We start from the raw sequence: 16,813 nt of genomic DNA on the forward strand, positions 1-16,813 counted from the left end.
TTAGGCTTGGAATCTGTGGGACATCCAAAAACCTTTTTTCTGTTAGAAATGCATGCATGGTCAAGCCCCAGCAGTCCTTTCTCTTTGTTCCTTCATAACAAACAAATGGTGTTCCCTAAGTGGTGTCAGACTTTGTAGGAATTTGGGGCATGGTCAACAATATCAACACCAACACTGAAGCAACATTGCCTTAATAGGCACCAGGCACTGTGCTAGGAGCTTTGGGAGAGGATGCAGACCTGGCACAGTCGGGTGGGAAAGAGAAAGCTTCCCAAGGAAGGTGAATATGTGGAGGCGTCCGAGGCAGATGGTAGAAACGAGAGAACATTGGCACTACCAAGTTGAAAAACTCTGATCCCCAGACTGTTTGGACAGCCTGGTTTGCCATCCTCCTCCGACTCCCACTCAAAGCCCTCCAAAGAAGGGAATAGACTTGCATTATTTTAATTCTATTCTCTTCTATGCCCTAGAGCGGCGAGAGCTCAAATGCGTGGTACTTGAGTCAGAAACGTAGGCCAGGCGCGCGGGTCCCGCTGCAGGCTGGGGCTGGTGGCAGGAAGCGGGTCCAGGATGACGCGACGGAGACCGGGGGCGGCGAGGTGACGCGAGCCGGGACCGCGCCACCTCAGCCCACGTGTCCAAGAGATTTAAAAGTTGGCGGCGCGGGGAGGTCAGTCTGGCTGCCTAGACCAGCTCGCGACGCTCGGGGGACGCAGAGGCACCGCCAGGGGTACTGAGCCTAGAGCCACCTGTAGGCGCAGATATGTCGCGAACAGCAAGCCGCCGCCCCGGGCCGCCCCCCAGGCAAGTGGCCGCGGCGTCCCCTCTCCTCCTGGTGCTGCTGCTGATTACCTGCAGCCCGGACGCCTGCCAAGGTAAGGCGGCCCACGCCCGGCGCCTCTTGGGTCCCGGGGCCGCTGTCCCGCGCTGCGCCCTTCTCGCTCCTCTCCCCTGCTCCACTCTCCGCTCTCCCTTCCCTCCCTTTCTCTGCTCTTGGCTTCAGGGACTTTCTTTACCCTCGTACTGCAAGGCTTCCTGGTTTCTCACGCTTGACTTCAGAGCATGGCGACAGGCGCGGGTCGCCACACCAGCGCAGCCAGCGACGCAGGTGCCTCTGACCGGGCTCCATCGCGTTTCGGGGCTCCGGGTGAAATTCCCAGTCCCGCGCCTTGGCGCCTTAGAAAAGACCCAGGGCAGGCTGCAGTTGGTGGAAACCTGAGCAGGACTCCCGCAGACTCGGGATTTCCAGCCCCCGTGGCTCATGGATAACGGGAATTAGAACAGTGAGAATTAAAATGTTTTTCCTTTGATTGCAATTATTGGAGAGACTGATGGTTGAAGCTTAAATAAGCGTGCGTTTGTTATTTCGCCTGCTGATGCGACGTAAACTTGTGGAGCGTTCAACTTCTTTGGTTAGTGAGCTCGTGTCTGTTCAGATAACCCCAAGCAGTGAAACAAGCCCCATCCTAGCCGTTTAGGACGGTAAAATAGTGGGCTCTGTGCCTGGTAGGTTTTCAGGCACCGGATCAGGAAAAGAATAGAGACTTTACCCTCACGCAGAGTTGGAGGGGCAGTGTGCAAGTGGGACTTACAGTCAGTGCTCCAGCTAAAGCCAGTTAAGGCGTATGCGATTTGACAACAGTAGGGACCTCCTGAGATTGGGTTAGAGGACAGAAGCAGGAAAAGAAAGGTCAGCGACAGAAGGTCTGAAGCTTGGGAGACCTGTCAGAGCAGAGCACAAGTTCCAATGGAGAGATCGTTTCACTCCATTCCCTAAAAGTTACCACGTTTTCATGAACTTTGGTGGGGTGGGGTGGGGGTTGGGGCCTAGCATCCATAGCCAAGCTCCAGCCACTGCTCTGCTACCACCATGAATTTTCGAGCTTCACAGCAGTTTCTCTTAGCTTCCCTCTGCTGTCCTATCAGTGGGGTAAAGGTGGATAGACTGTTACACCATTGTTCATGTAGTTGGGGACTTAAAAATCATAACTGCGGAGACCTTTCAGATCATGTAGCCCAGTTTTCAGTTCTGTTGTTCTTGTTAGTTGCCTTTAAGTAGCCTCCAACTCATGGTGACTTTATGTATAATGGAACAAAATCATTACATGCCAAGTCCTGTGCCATCTTCATGACCATCCACATGTTTGAGTCCATTGTTGGGGCCACTGAGTAATGCCTTCCAACCTAGGAGTTCATCTTCCAGCACTACATTGAACAATATTCTGTAGTGGTACATGAGGTTTTCATTGGCTAATTTTTGGAAGTAGATCACCAGACCTTTCTTCCTAGTCTCTCATAGTCTGCAAGCTCCCTTTGAAACCTGACGGTGATGAGTCATCCTGCTGGTATTTGACATACTGGTGGCATAGCTTCCAGCAACATAGCAACACGCAAGCCACCACAGTATGACAAACTGACAGATGGGTAGCAGGTCTGAGGCTATCATTCTTTTCCTAATCTATTTATTTTTATTTCTGTCCTTTCATTGTTTTTATTTTATCCTTTTCTTGAGGCACTGGGTGGGGGTGGAAGGGGCTCCCATGTTTGAAAAGAAAGGTAATTTGTCTTTGAAATCAAAGCAATCAGATGCTAGGAGAACTCAACCTTCTCTATCACATAGCCAACAGTGATAAATCATGATTTATGCAAAATAATGTCAATCCTTTTTGATTTTTTATTTATTATGGATAAAATTAGAGTGGTATCTTTATCTGCCCTTTGAAGGAAGCAGATAATCATTGTTGTAAAAGTGGCTTTGTTATGTAAAGCAAATGTGCTTTCCATGCAGGTTACATGCATATGTTTGCAGTGGTTTTGCATGAATGGGAGGTAACAACTGCTTTTTTTTGGAGGGAGAGAGGGAGATGGGCGGGGGCGGTTCACCAGGAGTTACTGGGGTTTGAGCAGTAACTATGAAAGTGAGGAGGTTGAGTGGGAACTGGCTCCTTAAAAAAAGAAAAAAAAAAGTCTTGGGTTTCATTTCCAAAAATGGCATATCTGTTGGCAGACCAATTGGCTTATAAATATCACCAATATTTTTCAAGCAAAGGCATGAGAAACCTCTTTCACTACCCTTAAACCTTAGACTGTCCCTTTGCGCCTTCTCTCCCCCTTCAGAACTGCTCTTAATACTTAAAAACTAATTTTATCTCTCTAAAAATGTGATGGAGATCAGAGAGGGCGAATATACAATATGATCTGCCCTAGTCATGTGTCCCTAAAGATGGCCCTGGAAGGAAAGCCTGACATAAGTAGAACTGAGATAATCTAGCAGGATGAATCATTATGCAAGGTGCAAGTGGGCATATCTAAAAACAACAAAACAATGTGCAAAGCCAAGGGGTGGAAAATAGTGCTAGTAAGTGCAGCATCCCTGGCAAAAATGAGTTAGCAGAGCAAACAATAGCTATGAGAAAATAAAGGGCCAACCACAGATTGGGTGGATGGAAACAGCTTGTTATTCAGAGAACATTCCTGAAGAAAAGAAGGAAAATTCCTATAAGAGGGGTGCATTTTAGATTATTGTTGCTGTTACTAGATGCCATTGAGTCAGTTCTGACTCATAGCAACCCTAGGTACAACAGAATGAAACATTTCATGGTCTTGTGCCATCTGCACAATCATTGCCAACATGAAGGGCTCATCTTCTGGCACTCTATCAGTCTTCTGCTGCTATTCACAAGGTTTTCACTGGCCAAGTTTTTCAGAAGTAGACCGCCAAGTCCTTCCTCCTAGTCTGTCTTAGTCTGGGAGCGCTGCTAACACCTGTCCGCCATGGGTGACCCTGCTGGTATTTGAAATACCGGTGGCATAGCTTTCAGCATCACAGCAACATGAAAACCCCCACAGTACAACAAACGGACAGACGAGTGGTGAACATTTTAGATACCTGCGACAAACTGCCCCTTGATTTTGTTGGTGAAAATAAGGTTCAAGCTTCTAAGACTAAATTGAGAAGTGTCTTTTCTTACCCAGGAATTATGCTCATTGAATAATTCTTAAAATTCAGTCAGCAGTAGCAACTTCTCACTTCTGAATCCTACGCTAGTTAAATACTAGCAGTGAGAAAAGAAAATTGGCACCACTTTTAGAATAATCAAGTCTGTTTTTCTTTCTCTTACACATAGTGTATTTACAAACACACAAGCTGTCTGAACATATTATTCATGTCACTTAGTTAGATACCAACAAAACCCGTTGCCGTTGAATCTTTTCCAAGTAATAGAAACCCTAAAAGGCAGAGCAGAACTGCCCCATAGGATTTCCAAGGCTGTAATCTTTATGGAAGCAGACTGCCCATCTTTCTCCCACGGAGCGGCTGGTGGATTCGAATCACTGACCTTACGGTTAGCAGTTGAATGCTTAACCACTGCAACACCAGCACTCCTTACTAAGTTATATAGCACAGTATAAGACTGAAGATTTCTCCTTACTAGCTAGTCCTGAAGTATAATACCTTGAGGAAAGGGATCAATCAAAACTGCAGTTTTTATGAGGTAGAATATAGTGGCATTGTTTCTGACACTATTTGGCATAGTAATCTAAGTAGTGCTTTTTGATAGAAGACAGCCCACATTCAGGATATCTTGGGAGGAAAATCACATCAACAATTGACTAATGGGGGAATTTCTCCCTTACTTTGGTTTCAGTTATAGGGTATTAGTGATCATCCATAAGTTATAGAGAAAAATTTTTTTTTAATTTCTACTTCTCTACTTCTCTTCTTTTTACCCTGAGACTGTCTTTACACGTTTTGTGTAAAACTCACAAACTGCCCCTTTTTCATGTCATATAAGTGCATGGGATGAAGTTAGTCATAACAGCAATATAAGCAGCTCATGCAACTTTGGGGACATGGTACCCTGATATCCTGATCTTCCTAATGCTTGGTATCACAGAAAATGTAGTTAATTACTGTTGTTGTGATTATTATTATTATTATTAGAATATAAATAAACTAATAGTAGAAAGTTCTGTGAACCCAAGGGAAAGCTTGACTGAAAAGTAAGAGAATTAAGAGAAAAAAAAAATCTGTCTGGATTTGGAGTCAGCTGGACCTGGTTTGAAATCTCTCTTTGCTACTTATCTATGTGACCTTGGACAAATTACTTAGTCTTTCATTGCCTCAGTTTCCTCATCTTAAAATGGAAATTAATAATTAGTATCTATCTTGAAAGGTTGTTGTGAAGGGTAAAGAATATAACCTATATAAAATGCTTAGCATAATGCCTGGCATTAAGTAAATGCCCAAATCAATGTTAGTAAGTGCTATCTTATTATTATTAAAAAAAAGAAACGTTCTTGGAGTCCCTTGGTGGTACAAACAGTTAAATACTCGACTATTAGCCAAAAGGTTGGCAGTTTGAACCCACCCAAAGGCGCCTCAGAAGACAGGACTGGCAATCTGTTTCTGAAAGGTTACAGCCTTGAAAACCCTATGGTGCAGTTCTACTCTGCACACACGGGGTCACCATGAGTTGGAATCAACTCAAAGGCAACTAACAACAACAACAGGTTAAGTAAAACATTTACTAAGATTTAAAAAAAGTTCTTTTCTTTAAGACTATTTTTTTTAAGTGTTTAATTTTGCTACATTTGAAATTTTAGAAAAACTTACCATCTATCATTACAGGACTTATTATTGTTTTTAGTAAAGATAAATATATTCCCTCTCCACTTATTGATTTATCGACATGGTTAGGTTGCAAAGACCAGGTCATTATGTGAAATTGGCGTTGAGTGAAAAGGAAGGATGAATACATCAGATCACAAAATGGAGGATGACTACATCATTACATAACTGCTAAACCACTGAGAATCATGCTCCAGCCAAGTTGACGCATAACCTTAACCATCATAGCCAGCATTACTCTCACCTTGCACTTTGGCGTTCATTACTGCCAGACATACATCGTTAATGCACAAAATAGTCAGATAGTAGATTTTTTACTATTGTTATAAATGAGAAATGTCTGATAATGAGATAGTCAATAAGTGAGGAGAAAGTGTATATAGATAAGAAAATAAATAGCAATCACATTCAAATATTAATAAAAACCTCAAAATATTGAGATTATATTCATAATTTGTTGATGTTGGTTGCCATGCGCTGGAACTGACTCCATGGCAACAGTTCCAGCTCATGGCAACCTCATATGTGCAGAGTAGAGCTGCTCCACAGGCTTTTCAAGACTGTAACCTTTCAGAAGCAGATCACCAGATCTATCTCCTGAGGCACCTCTGGGTGGGTTTAAACTGCCAACCTTTCTGCTAGTAGATGAGCACTTAACCATTGCACCACCCAGGGACTCCATATTTATCATTTACATAGTATGAATTATAAAATTAAACCTATGCTTATTGTTGGTAATTGCCCTCGATAAACCTATGCAGCAAATATTATTTTAGATGATGTAAGCAAATTAAAACTTATTTTAATAACAATGAAAGCCCTGACAAATAATTTATTCTTATTTTTAAAGAGCTTTATTGAGATATATTTTACATACCATAAAATGTACTTGTTTTTAAGTATACAGTTCAGTGATTTTTAGTAGATTTACAGAGTTGTGATGCTATGGTGACAATACAATTTTCGAATGTTTTTGTCACCTTCAAAAGATCCATCAAGCCTGTCTTAGTCATCTAGTGCTGCTATAACAGAAATACCACAAATGGATGGTTTTAACAAAGAGAAATTTATTTCCTCACAGTCAAAGTAGGCTAAAAGCCAAATTCAGGGTGTCAGCTCCAGGGGAAGTCTTTCTCTCTCTGTCGGCCTTCTCATCAGTGTTCCCCCAGACTAGGAGCTTCTCTGCACAGGGACCCCTGTTCAAAGGACGCCCTCTGCTCCTGGCATTGATTTCTTGATGGTATGAGGTCCCCCTGTCTCACTGCTCACCTCTGTCTTTTATATCTCAAGAGATTGCCTCAGGACACAATCCAGTCTTGTAGATCAGGTCCTGCCTTACTAACACAACTGCCACCCATCCTCCCTCATTAACATCACAGAGGCAGGTTTACAACATACGGGAAAATCACACAGTACCAGGAATCATGGCCCAGCCAAATTGATACACACATTTTTTGGGGGACATAATTCAAACCATGACAATGCCCATTTGCAATCAATCCCTGTTGCTACCCCCACCCAGATTTGCTTTTCTGGACATTTTATATAAATGGAATCATACAATATTTCGTCTTTTGTGTCAGGCTTCTTTCACTTAGCATAATGTTACTGAGGTTCATCCATGTTGTAGCATGTAACAGTAGTTCATTCATTTTTATGGCCATTGTATGGATATACTACATTTTGTTTATTCATTCACAAGTTGATGAGCATTTGGATTGTTTCCACTTTGGGCCTATTATAAATAATGCTGCCGTGAACATTCATGTACAAGTTTTTGTGTAGACATATAAGTAATTCATTCTTGAGAGTAATGTCATTGTAATGTTGTTAAGATTTCTTCAGCAATTATGTCTCCTTATGCTAAGTCAAGTGCTGAAATTTCAAGTCCAAATAAGAGGGTAGTAGTGTACAGTAAAATATGAGAAATAATCTCTGGAAAGGAATTACAAAAGGACGAAGACTATGAAATTAACATATGGGTATAATTTTATTTTTAGGTGCTCCAATATTACCTCTAGGATTACAGCCAGAACAAGAACTACAGCTATGGAATGAGGTAAAGAATTATTTTCACATACATCAGTGGAAATTTTACCCTTTCTTGAAATTAACATGGTAAAATGAAATAATATAATTGAGCTTTGGGCCAACTCTGATTTTACCAACACTCTGCTATCATTATATTCAGAATTATCACTTTTATTAAATAAAAGAGAAGGAAAGATGAAAAGAAATAAAAAATAGTAAATGGTAAAGTATGATGGCAGAAATAAGTTCTAATAATAGATTAATTACAATAAATGTGATTGTGTTAAAACACACCACTTAAGAGACACAGACTCTCAGATTGAATTAAAAAAAAATGCAACAATATGTTTTCTATAAGAGGCATAATTAAAACAGGAAACAAAAAAAGACTAAGCATAAAAGGATGGAAAATGATGCACCAAGCAGATATGAACTGGAAGAAAATTGGAGTAGCCGTCTCAATATCTGATAAAATAGAATTCAAATGAGGAAACCATCCTAACAGACAAAGAGGGATGTTATATGCTGGTAAAAAGAACAGAGCAAGGAGATACAACCATCAGGAACATATATTAACAATGCAACCTTAAATTTTATTTAACAATTGATGTAACTTCAGGGAGAAATAAATAAATCAACAGTTTTAGTTGGAGATTTTAGTACATCTCAAAAACTGATAGTTAAAGCAGATCAAACATAAACAGATATATCAAAGATCTAACCATAAAATTAATAAATTTGAGCACTTAGATATATTTTTAAAACCTACGCCAAGTAGAATGTGCATTCTCTTTGAGCATACTTGGAGCATTAAAAAAAAAAAAAGTAGACCATGTGTTAGAACACAAAGGAAGCTTCCATAAATTAGAAAGTATTCGTTTCAAATGTTCTCTAACCATAATGCAATAAAATTAGGAATTAATAGTGAAAGTATAACTGGTAGAGCCATCTAGAAAGCAATCTGCATATCCTCATAATCCAGTACTCCCTCTCCTGACTATAGCCCAAAGATATGCTCCTACAGATCCATAATTGGAGGACAGATACAAGGAATACGATCAATGCTTTGTTTGTAATGAAAGGAATCATAGAGAACCCAGCTGTCCATCACAGGGGAGTGGATAGGTAACGTGGTGGTGCACATTATAGAATACAGCAGTGAGATATGACATACTAAATGTACATCCAGCAGCCTGGATATATCCCAAAACATTGCATTAAGTGAAAAGAAGTAAGAAAATACATTGATGCATACAAAACAGCAATACTGATTTTACAAGAACCTATACAAACATCAAACACATTAGAAGAGTTGCCGATGGGAGGATGGAATGGGAGTAGGAAAATGGAAACATAGGATGAATATATAAGTAAATAAAACAAGAGTAATGATGATAGTGAGCTATGAACAGAGACTATCCTTTGCACTTAAGCTACCACCCTAAAAAATACATCAGGGAAAAGATAAGACAGGTGATAAGGGCCCACATACTAAATAGTCTTTAAGAGTATTTATGAAGCTTATTATAAGGATCTCTGCTATGGTAGGATATCAAAATACATGCTAGAAAAACAAGATAAAGAGTAATTTAGGAGACAGATTGGAGATTAATGTATAGCACAGAAACCTTTATTTTTAGCTTGAAATCATTTATATTTCTGTGGGAAATCTCTGGGAAAATATTTTAGATGATAATTCTACAAGAAAACTCAAATAGATCGTAAAATCACTGTAAATTCTTTTACACAAAAAGATATTTGAAGGTATTAAAATGCTAAGAACATGTCATTAATTTTTCTGCTGGAGGTTTTAAAAATTACAGAGCTACTCAAACATTAGAAACACATACTTCTCAAACCATATATAGAGACATAACTATTGTCAAACAGGTTCACCAATGGACTCTACAGAGCTCTCAAAAGCATTTAATGGCACTCAAAACCATTAGGGCCATACACTGAGTAAAATAAATAAGTGCTTACTTAAATGGAAATGGAGTGATCCGGTGTTGCTGTGTCTTTCAAACAAAAGAACAAAGACTTAAAAGCCTTGCAATTATCTCCTAATTTGATTAATGGTTTCTTTTAATTCTGATGTTTGCATTCAAACATCAGACATGTTGATGCACTGGTTAGTTAGTTCTGAGGCTCAAGGGTTCTCTGTTCTTGGACATGAGCCACCTCAACAGATAGGTACCCTGGTCTATGAGTGGATGGCTTTCCCCTTGAGCTTGTAATGTCTTCAGGTACCAAGAGCCATAAACCTTTCAGGAGGAACCGCTTCCTGCTACCCTACTAGAACAAAGAAGATAACTTCTGGAGGTGATATATTTAGCATTGGTCAAAATTCAAAGCTTAAAATGATGTATTTGGGTTTTCCCCTCTCTATTGACTTCTCATTTTATTTTCTTCCACAAGTTCAATTCGGTTTAATTAAAGCATATTTGTTGAAGACTTACTCTGTTTAAGTTAGATATGATATAGTCCTTTCCCTCAAGAAGTTTACCAGTCTGTGTGTTTGTGCGCATGTGTGCCTTTGTGTCTATAATTCTGGGCTTGTGTCACATGGAAGAGGTAGCAGGAGGGCAGGTACAGGGGATGAGTGGAACAAAACAATTCCCCAAGTATCTGTGATACACAGAGAGAAGATGACACGTTTTGTAAGGATAAAAAGGAGGAGACATAGCTTATGCTTTTCTATAACTTTTTATACCTTTGTTACTCGGTTATTCTCAAAATTAGAGGACCATGCATTTTAGGCTATGTTCAGCTCGGAATAAGAAGCAATAAGCAATAAAAAGCTTGGGAGATTATGACTGAAGAATATAATAATCCCCCTCTCAGTGTGGTGTGAAAATGGAAATTAAACTGCTAAACAGAAGAATTTTGGGACAGGAAGCGGGCCTTGAGACATTATGCCATAAACAGGACTCAACCTAAATCATCCCAAACAGACAAGAATCAGTCCCTTTTTTTTTCCAGTCACACTTTAAAAGGCCTCCAGAAAAATAAATGCCATAAAACAACTCCAGACATCCAGCTTAGTGCATAACTTTTTAGCAGAATTCTTTTTTTTTAATGTTTAATATAAATCTCTTATACTACAGTTTAAAGTCTCTCTCGCCAGCTTTCTTTTTAGGTTAAAGGACGAGAACAGCCAGTTGCCAACTCCAGCTCAATAAACCTTCATTATAAAGTAGAACTCTTTTCTAATGCTGACTCCATGTTACCGAATTCGTAGATTGCCTATGTTGTGTAAGTTTTCACTGTATGCAGTTATGTTAATTTAGATGATGTGATGACATTCATGTGTGGTTAAAAAAAAAAACAAAACCGCATGATAACGGCATGCTCCTTAATTTAGAGGCCATACTTTAGTCACCTCTCACATTTCTCAAGCTGAATAGTACCCAAACATTTTTCCCTCACTGTATGAAGCCTCTTTATACTCTCTAGTGATCCTTATCATTATTATTGGAAACACATACCCCTGTTGCTAGGGGCAAATCTTGGGGAAATCCCAATTCCAGGATGTTTTTAGAAAGTTTAAGAGTCTCCTCTTTCCCAAATCAAGAGTCTTAAGCTGTCACAACTTCAATTAATGCTAAATAATAACTTGAATTTGTAAACTACCAAATTAATAAAGCCTCATTCTGTCAATTTTCTGCTATTTTCTGTCTCTTTCCAGGATGTAACTAGCATTTTTAAAAATTAAGGTGAAAATATACGTAACAAAACATACACCATTCAACAATTTCTACATGTACAATTCAGTGACATTGATTACATTCTTCAAGTTAGGCAACCATTATTGCTATCCTTTTCTAAGTTATTCCAACACCTTTAACATAAACTCAATGCCCCTTAAGCAAAAACTACCCTTTCCCCCTCCGTCTGGCCCCTGGTAACCACTAATAAACTTTGGTTTCTATATATTTAAGAAGCCCTGGTGGCGCAGTGGTTAAGTGCTCAGCTGTTAACCAAAGGGTCGGTGGTTTGAACTCACCAGTTGCTTAGCAGGAGAAAGATGAGGTGCTTCCATAAAGATTTATAGCTTTGGAAACCCTATGGGGCAGTTCTCGAACTCTGTCCTATAGGGTCACTATGAGTCGGAAATGACTCAACGGCAACGGGTTTAGATTTTTCTATATATTTGCTTATTTCATATCAGTAAGATCGTACAGTATTTGTCTTTTTGTGACTGACTTATTTTGCTCAGCATAATGTTTTCATCCATGCTGTGGCATGCATCAGGACTCCATTCTCTTTATAGCTGAGTAGTATTCCATTGTGTTCAGGTAACACGTTTTGTTAATCCATTCATCTGTTGATGGAGTAACTGGCATTTTTGTTTTCTACAGATAGATGATACTTGTTCATCTTTCCTGTTTACTGAGTCTTGGCCTCAGGTAATTCCAATTAGAGGTGTTTTGTAATAATGTAGGCATTTGTGTAATGCTGAAATACTCATTTCTCCATTTGGACCTGTCATTGCTTTATGGATTTATCAAAACATGTCAACATATTAGAAATTATTATAGCCTCTGCAGGTATTAATCGATGCTATGGGCTTATGTTGTAAGCTTTTATCTCCAAATAAAATAAATTTGTGGATAATATATGCATATTTTGGAAATCGTGTAATGTCAAATTAAAATGATAATTTCAAAATTAAATTCTGTGTTAAGTTAAAAAATAATGTATATATTGCTATATTTTGTGGCAGATATACCTCTCACCAAGTTGAATCTGAAACCCACTGAAGAGCGAGATTTACTGAGTCAGACATATGGAGATTAAACTATCATCATTATAACTGAAGAGTCGGTTGGTGAATGTGGCTTTAGATCTAATGCCAAGTGTGTTTGTTAAAACTACCCCCAGAATTAAACTTACCTGCGAGTCTCAGAACATGATTCTGGGCCTCTCGCCAAAGTCAAGTTTTCTGCCACAGGGCAGAGACCAGACAAGAACTGCAGACCAGACTGCTGATTCCCAGAGAGGAAAGGGCTGAACTGAGCATGCCCAATTTCCTTCTCACAGTTCACCTATTGGACAACTCACTTCTCTTCCCATAGGAAAGAGCAAAGAGAGGGCTGGGCAGAAAGGCCAGGATATTAGTGTAGCTCCTTTCCATGGAAACAAGAGGATCGTTTCCTCCTTACACTGTCTTTACTGGAAGATGCTGCTTCTGTCTGCAGCTCTATCTCTGAGCGAAGGTAGAACAGAGTTTGTCTTAGTGCCTTGACTCTTCTACCACCAGTCTCCTGGACAGAGAAGAGGGCTCAGTAGAGGTTCCTGGCTCTAGCCCTTCCAGAGCAATGAGCTTTATGACTGGGGTGTACCCCCTACAAGATCTGGCCAAGGTACCCTGGTCATTGTTCACTCCCGCAGTCCTTCCAAAGTGTCATCCTGGCTAGTTTGGAGAAGCAGTCTTGTGTAGTCTGCTGTATTTGTCCTACCTTAACCTGTTCCTCAATCTGCAGAGGATCATGTGCAGGAAGTTTAGAGGCATTAGGTGATAAAGAAAGACCAGGATCAAAATAGATGACTTTTATGAAGAATATCTGAAATTACTCAAAGAATGTTGACTGATACAAAACATGTGATGGATTTTATTCACCATACAAGCTTTGGCATTTCATTTAAAAATTTAGGAACATCCCAGAATTACGTTTATTTCTGCAGTAGTAGGAGGGTGAATTTTAGAGCACACATCTAAACACCATCAAGATAAACTAAGCTTTTATTGGATTTGGATACTATGTACCTTTCAGAAGACTAAATTACTACTAAATCTTTTTCATCAACTGATAAAATTTTAAGGAGCCCTGGCAGTGCAGTGGTTAACTGCTCGGCTGCTAACTGAAAGATCAGCAGTTTGAACCCACCAGCCACTCCACGGGAGAAAGATGTGGCGGTCTGCTTCCATGAAGATTTACAGCCTTCGAAATCTTATGGAGCAGTTTTACTCTGTCCTGTAGGGTTGCTATGAGCTGGAATTGACTCAACAGCAACTGGTATGGGATACAATTTCTAAAACACCATTAATTTTCACATTATTATTTTATTATTTATGTAATTATTAGAACAAAGTTTTAAAACTTTTTTACCAAAAAGAAAATGAAAGACCCATAAGTTAAAAAGTAAAATATGAAATTTTTAGTTTAAGAAAAATTTTAAAGAATAGTTGTAGCTCAGTGAATAAAGGCTTCTTGTGAAGAGGAGCTGGGAAAGTGCTTTCATTTTTAAGCCTCTTTTGTTTGTTGCCCAAGCCTCATCCTGTTTAGAAGCTGTTTTCTAAGATGAAACTGATATTTCTGAATTTATTCTTCTTTGAGTTAAGAGCTGCATCTTTGACACATAACATCAGTACATATTTTGTTTTTATTTTGCAGCATTTCTAGATGGGCTGTAAAAGGAAGTTGAGGGGATTTATTTCTAGATTTTTATAGGGTGATCTATATACCCATCCCTGAAGGGGAAAAAGTGGTAAAGGATGTATCAGTGTTCACACTTTACTTTTTCTCCCATCGAACTCCCAGCATAGGTTAAACAGTCAATTCCAATGGACTATCTATAGGTCAGAGGACCTCGTTCCTGGGCTACACTCTACCAACTACTAGCCATGTGGTATTGGGCAAGTGACTTAATCTCTTATACTCTTATAGCCTTACTTCTGCTCTCTACACATGAGAATAACAATTTCTGTCCTATATATCTCACAGCTGTGTTGTAAGGACAGAATGGGATTATGCATATGAAAGTGCTTGTGATTTACTGAAGTACTACATAAATATGCACCATCAAATATTGTTGATCAATATCCCAACAATTTGCATGGCAGGCAAATAAATGGAAAAGAACAAAGCAGATCTCTGATGCTGAGAAGGATTCACAGAGAAACTGTTTCATAACTCCAACTGTATCCCTAACCACAGCCAACCCTGTTAAGCCAACCATGTTGTTCAAAGGATGAGAGTATAAGCAGCCCTGAACAACCCTTTTAACTCTTGAGGTGGTGTATCTTCTAAGTTAAGAGTGATTGCAGATGTAAATCAAGCTTTGCAGGTGACACATTTTTTTAAAGCTTCTATTGTTAACTAATTGCTATGTACCTGGCACTGTGCTAAGAACTTTGCCTACATTTAATCCTTCCAAGAACTCTCTGCAGTGATGTTGTCATCCCTGATTTATGGCTGAAGAAATTGAAGTCTAGAGAGATTAGGTAACCAGCCCAAGGTAACACAGCGAATAAATAGCAGAAATGGAATTTGCACTGCTATAGAAGTGCAGGCTGTCCAGCTCCTTAGTCCATGCTTTTAACCACTAATTATATTGCTCCCCTCACTGTTCCAGCTCCTCATTACATCCAAAATGCATTTATTAAGTAATCAATTGTCCATGGTACTACTCTGCTGAATGCTGTGCAAAAGCAGGTTTCGCCCGTGCTTGTCCATTTGTGCTGCTCCCTACCACACCCAGCTGGCTGCTAACCACAAGGAGCCCTGCCCTACTTCTGCTCTTGAATGCTTTGAAAAACCTAATCCTAGGGTGTGCAGTCAGCATCCAGGAAGGGTAGTACTCAGATTAGGTGCACCATGCAGGGATTCTTCCAACTCCCATTGTTTGCAAGCAATTGCAGGATTTTCAAATTAGCCAATAATGAGTAATATTCATCCAGGCTCACAGCGTTGGCATGTAGATGCAGACTTTGCTACAAACTGGAAAGAATAATCCCTCTTTTGGTACTGCTCTGGTTACTTAGTCATAGAATTTCATGAAATCTTAGTGAATACAAAAAACTATGTGTGTGAACGACAGTGGAAGCCTTAATCAGTGCATATGTACAGTACATAGCATTTTATCTGGTCCAAAGTAAGATTTATTTTTAGCAGCCAAGTTTTTGTCATAAGAGAAATCGAAGGATTCCAACACAGTTTTAATGGACCACAGAAGGATTCTATTCCAGGTAGTTGGACTATCCTTGTGCTACTAACATTCCATAATTATATCCTCTATCCAAATGTTGTGAAACCAGAGCATGGTCCATGTATCTTCTCATTTCCACTAGGCACCCAAAGCATTGGAGGAGCTTTGCTTTATGATTATGGGGATTCTACCAAAGCCTCAGGTAAGGCTAAAATAGTATTTTGTTTGTAGGCAAAGAATTGCTCAGTGATTTCTTGGAATTCCTCCTTGAAGAAAATGTGACCAATTTAGGAACAAGCTAAGAGGAAAGTAGTAGAGGATATGTTGATTTTAAATAAGAAACAAATACTGCAGTGTCTCTGACAACTGAGAACTTAGGGTCATATTTTTTTTTTCTCTTTTTTTATTGGTATACTTTAAGTGAAAGTTTACAATTCAAGTTGGTCTCTCATACAAAAATTTATACATACATTGTTACGTGACCTTAATTGCTCTCCTTATACTGTGACAGCACACTCCTCCTTTACATCCCTGATTTCCTGTGTCCGTTCAACCAGCTCCTGATCCTCTCTGCCTTCTCATCTCACCTCTGGACAGGAGTTGCCCATTTAGTCTCATGTATCTACTTGAGCTAAGAACCACACTCCACGAGTATCATTTTATGTCCCGTAGTCCAGTCTAATCTTTGTTTCAAGGGCTGGCCTTGGGAATGGTTTTATTTTTGGGTTGACAGAGAGTCCAGGAGCCATGCTTTCTGGGGATCCTCCAGTCTCAGTCAGACCATTACGTCTGGTCTTTTTACTAGAATTTGAGTTCTGCACTCCACCTTTCTCCTGCTCCATCAGGGACTCTCTGTTGTGTTCCCTGTCAGGGCGGTCATTGGTGGTAGCTGGGCATTGTTTAGTTCTTCTGGTCTCAGGCTGATGCAGTCTTTGGTTTATGTGGCCCCTTCTGTCTCTTGGGCTAATAGTTTCCTTGTGACTTTGGTGTTCTTCATTTTCCTTTACTCCAGGTGAGTAGGGACCAATTGATGCGTCTTAGATGGCTGCTCGCTAGTTTTTAAGACCTCAGACACCACTCACCAAAGTAGGATGCAGAACATTTTCTTAATAAACTTTGTTATGCCAATTGACCTAGATGTCCCCTGAAAGCATGGTCCCCAGACCCCTGCCCCTGCTACTCTATCCCTCAAAGTGTTTGGTTGTATTCAGGAAACTT

The 16,813-nt window shown here is 39.7% G+C and overlaps 1 protein-coding gene across 1 annotated transcript in view; it reads left to right on the plus strand.

Moving 5' to 3' along the window:
* The first annotated feature begins 763 nt into the window (after positions 1-763).
* The window catches only part of NMU (neuromedin U), a 28,940-nt gene continuing 12,890 nt past the window's right edge, over positions 764-16,813 (plus strand). Inside the window, exons 1-4 of the mRNA XM_004382889.2 lie at positions 764-875; positions 7,633-7,691; positions 12,025-12,072; positions 15,738-15,797. Of these exons, the coding sequence (XP_004382946.1) occupies positions 764-875; positions 7,633-7,691; positions 12,025-12,072; positions 15,738-15,797 (279 nt within the window). The remainder of the gene's footprint in view (positions 876-7,632; positions 7,692-12,024; positions 12,073-15,737; positions 15,798-16,813) is intronic.

The sequence above is a fragment of the Trichechus manatus genome, unplaced genomic scaffold (assembly GCF_000243295.1).
Source record: "Trichechus manatus latirostris isolate Lorelei unplaced genomic scaffold, TriManLat1.0 scaffold00101, whole genome shotgun sequence".
Lineage (NCBI taxonomy): Eukaryota > Metazoa > Chordata > Mammalia > Sirenia > Trichechidae > Trichechus > Trichechus manatus.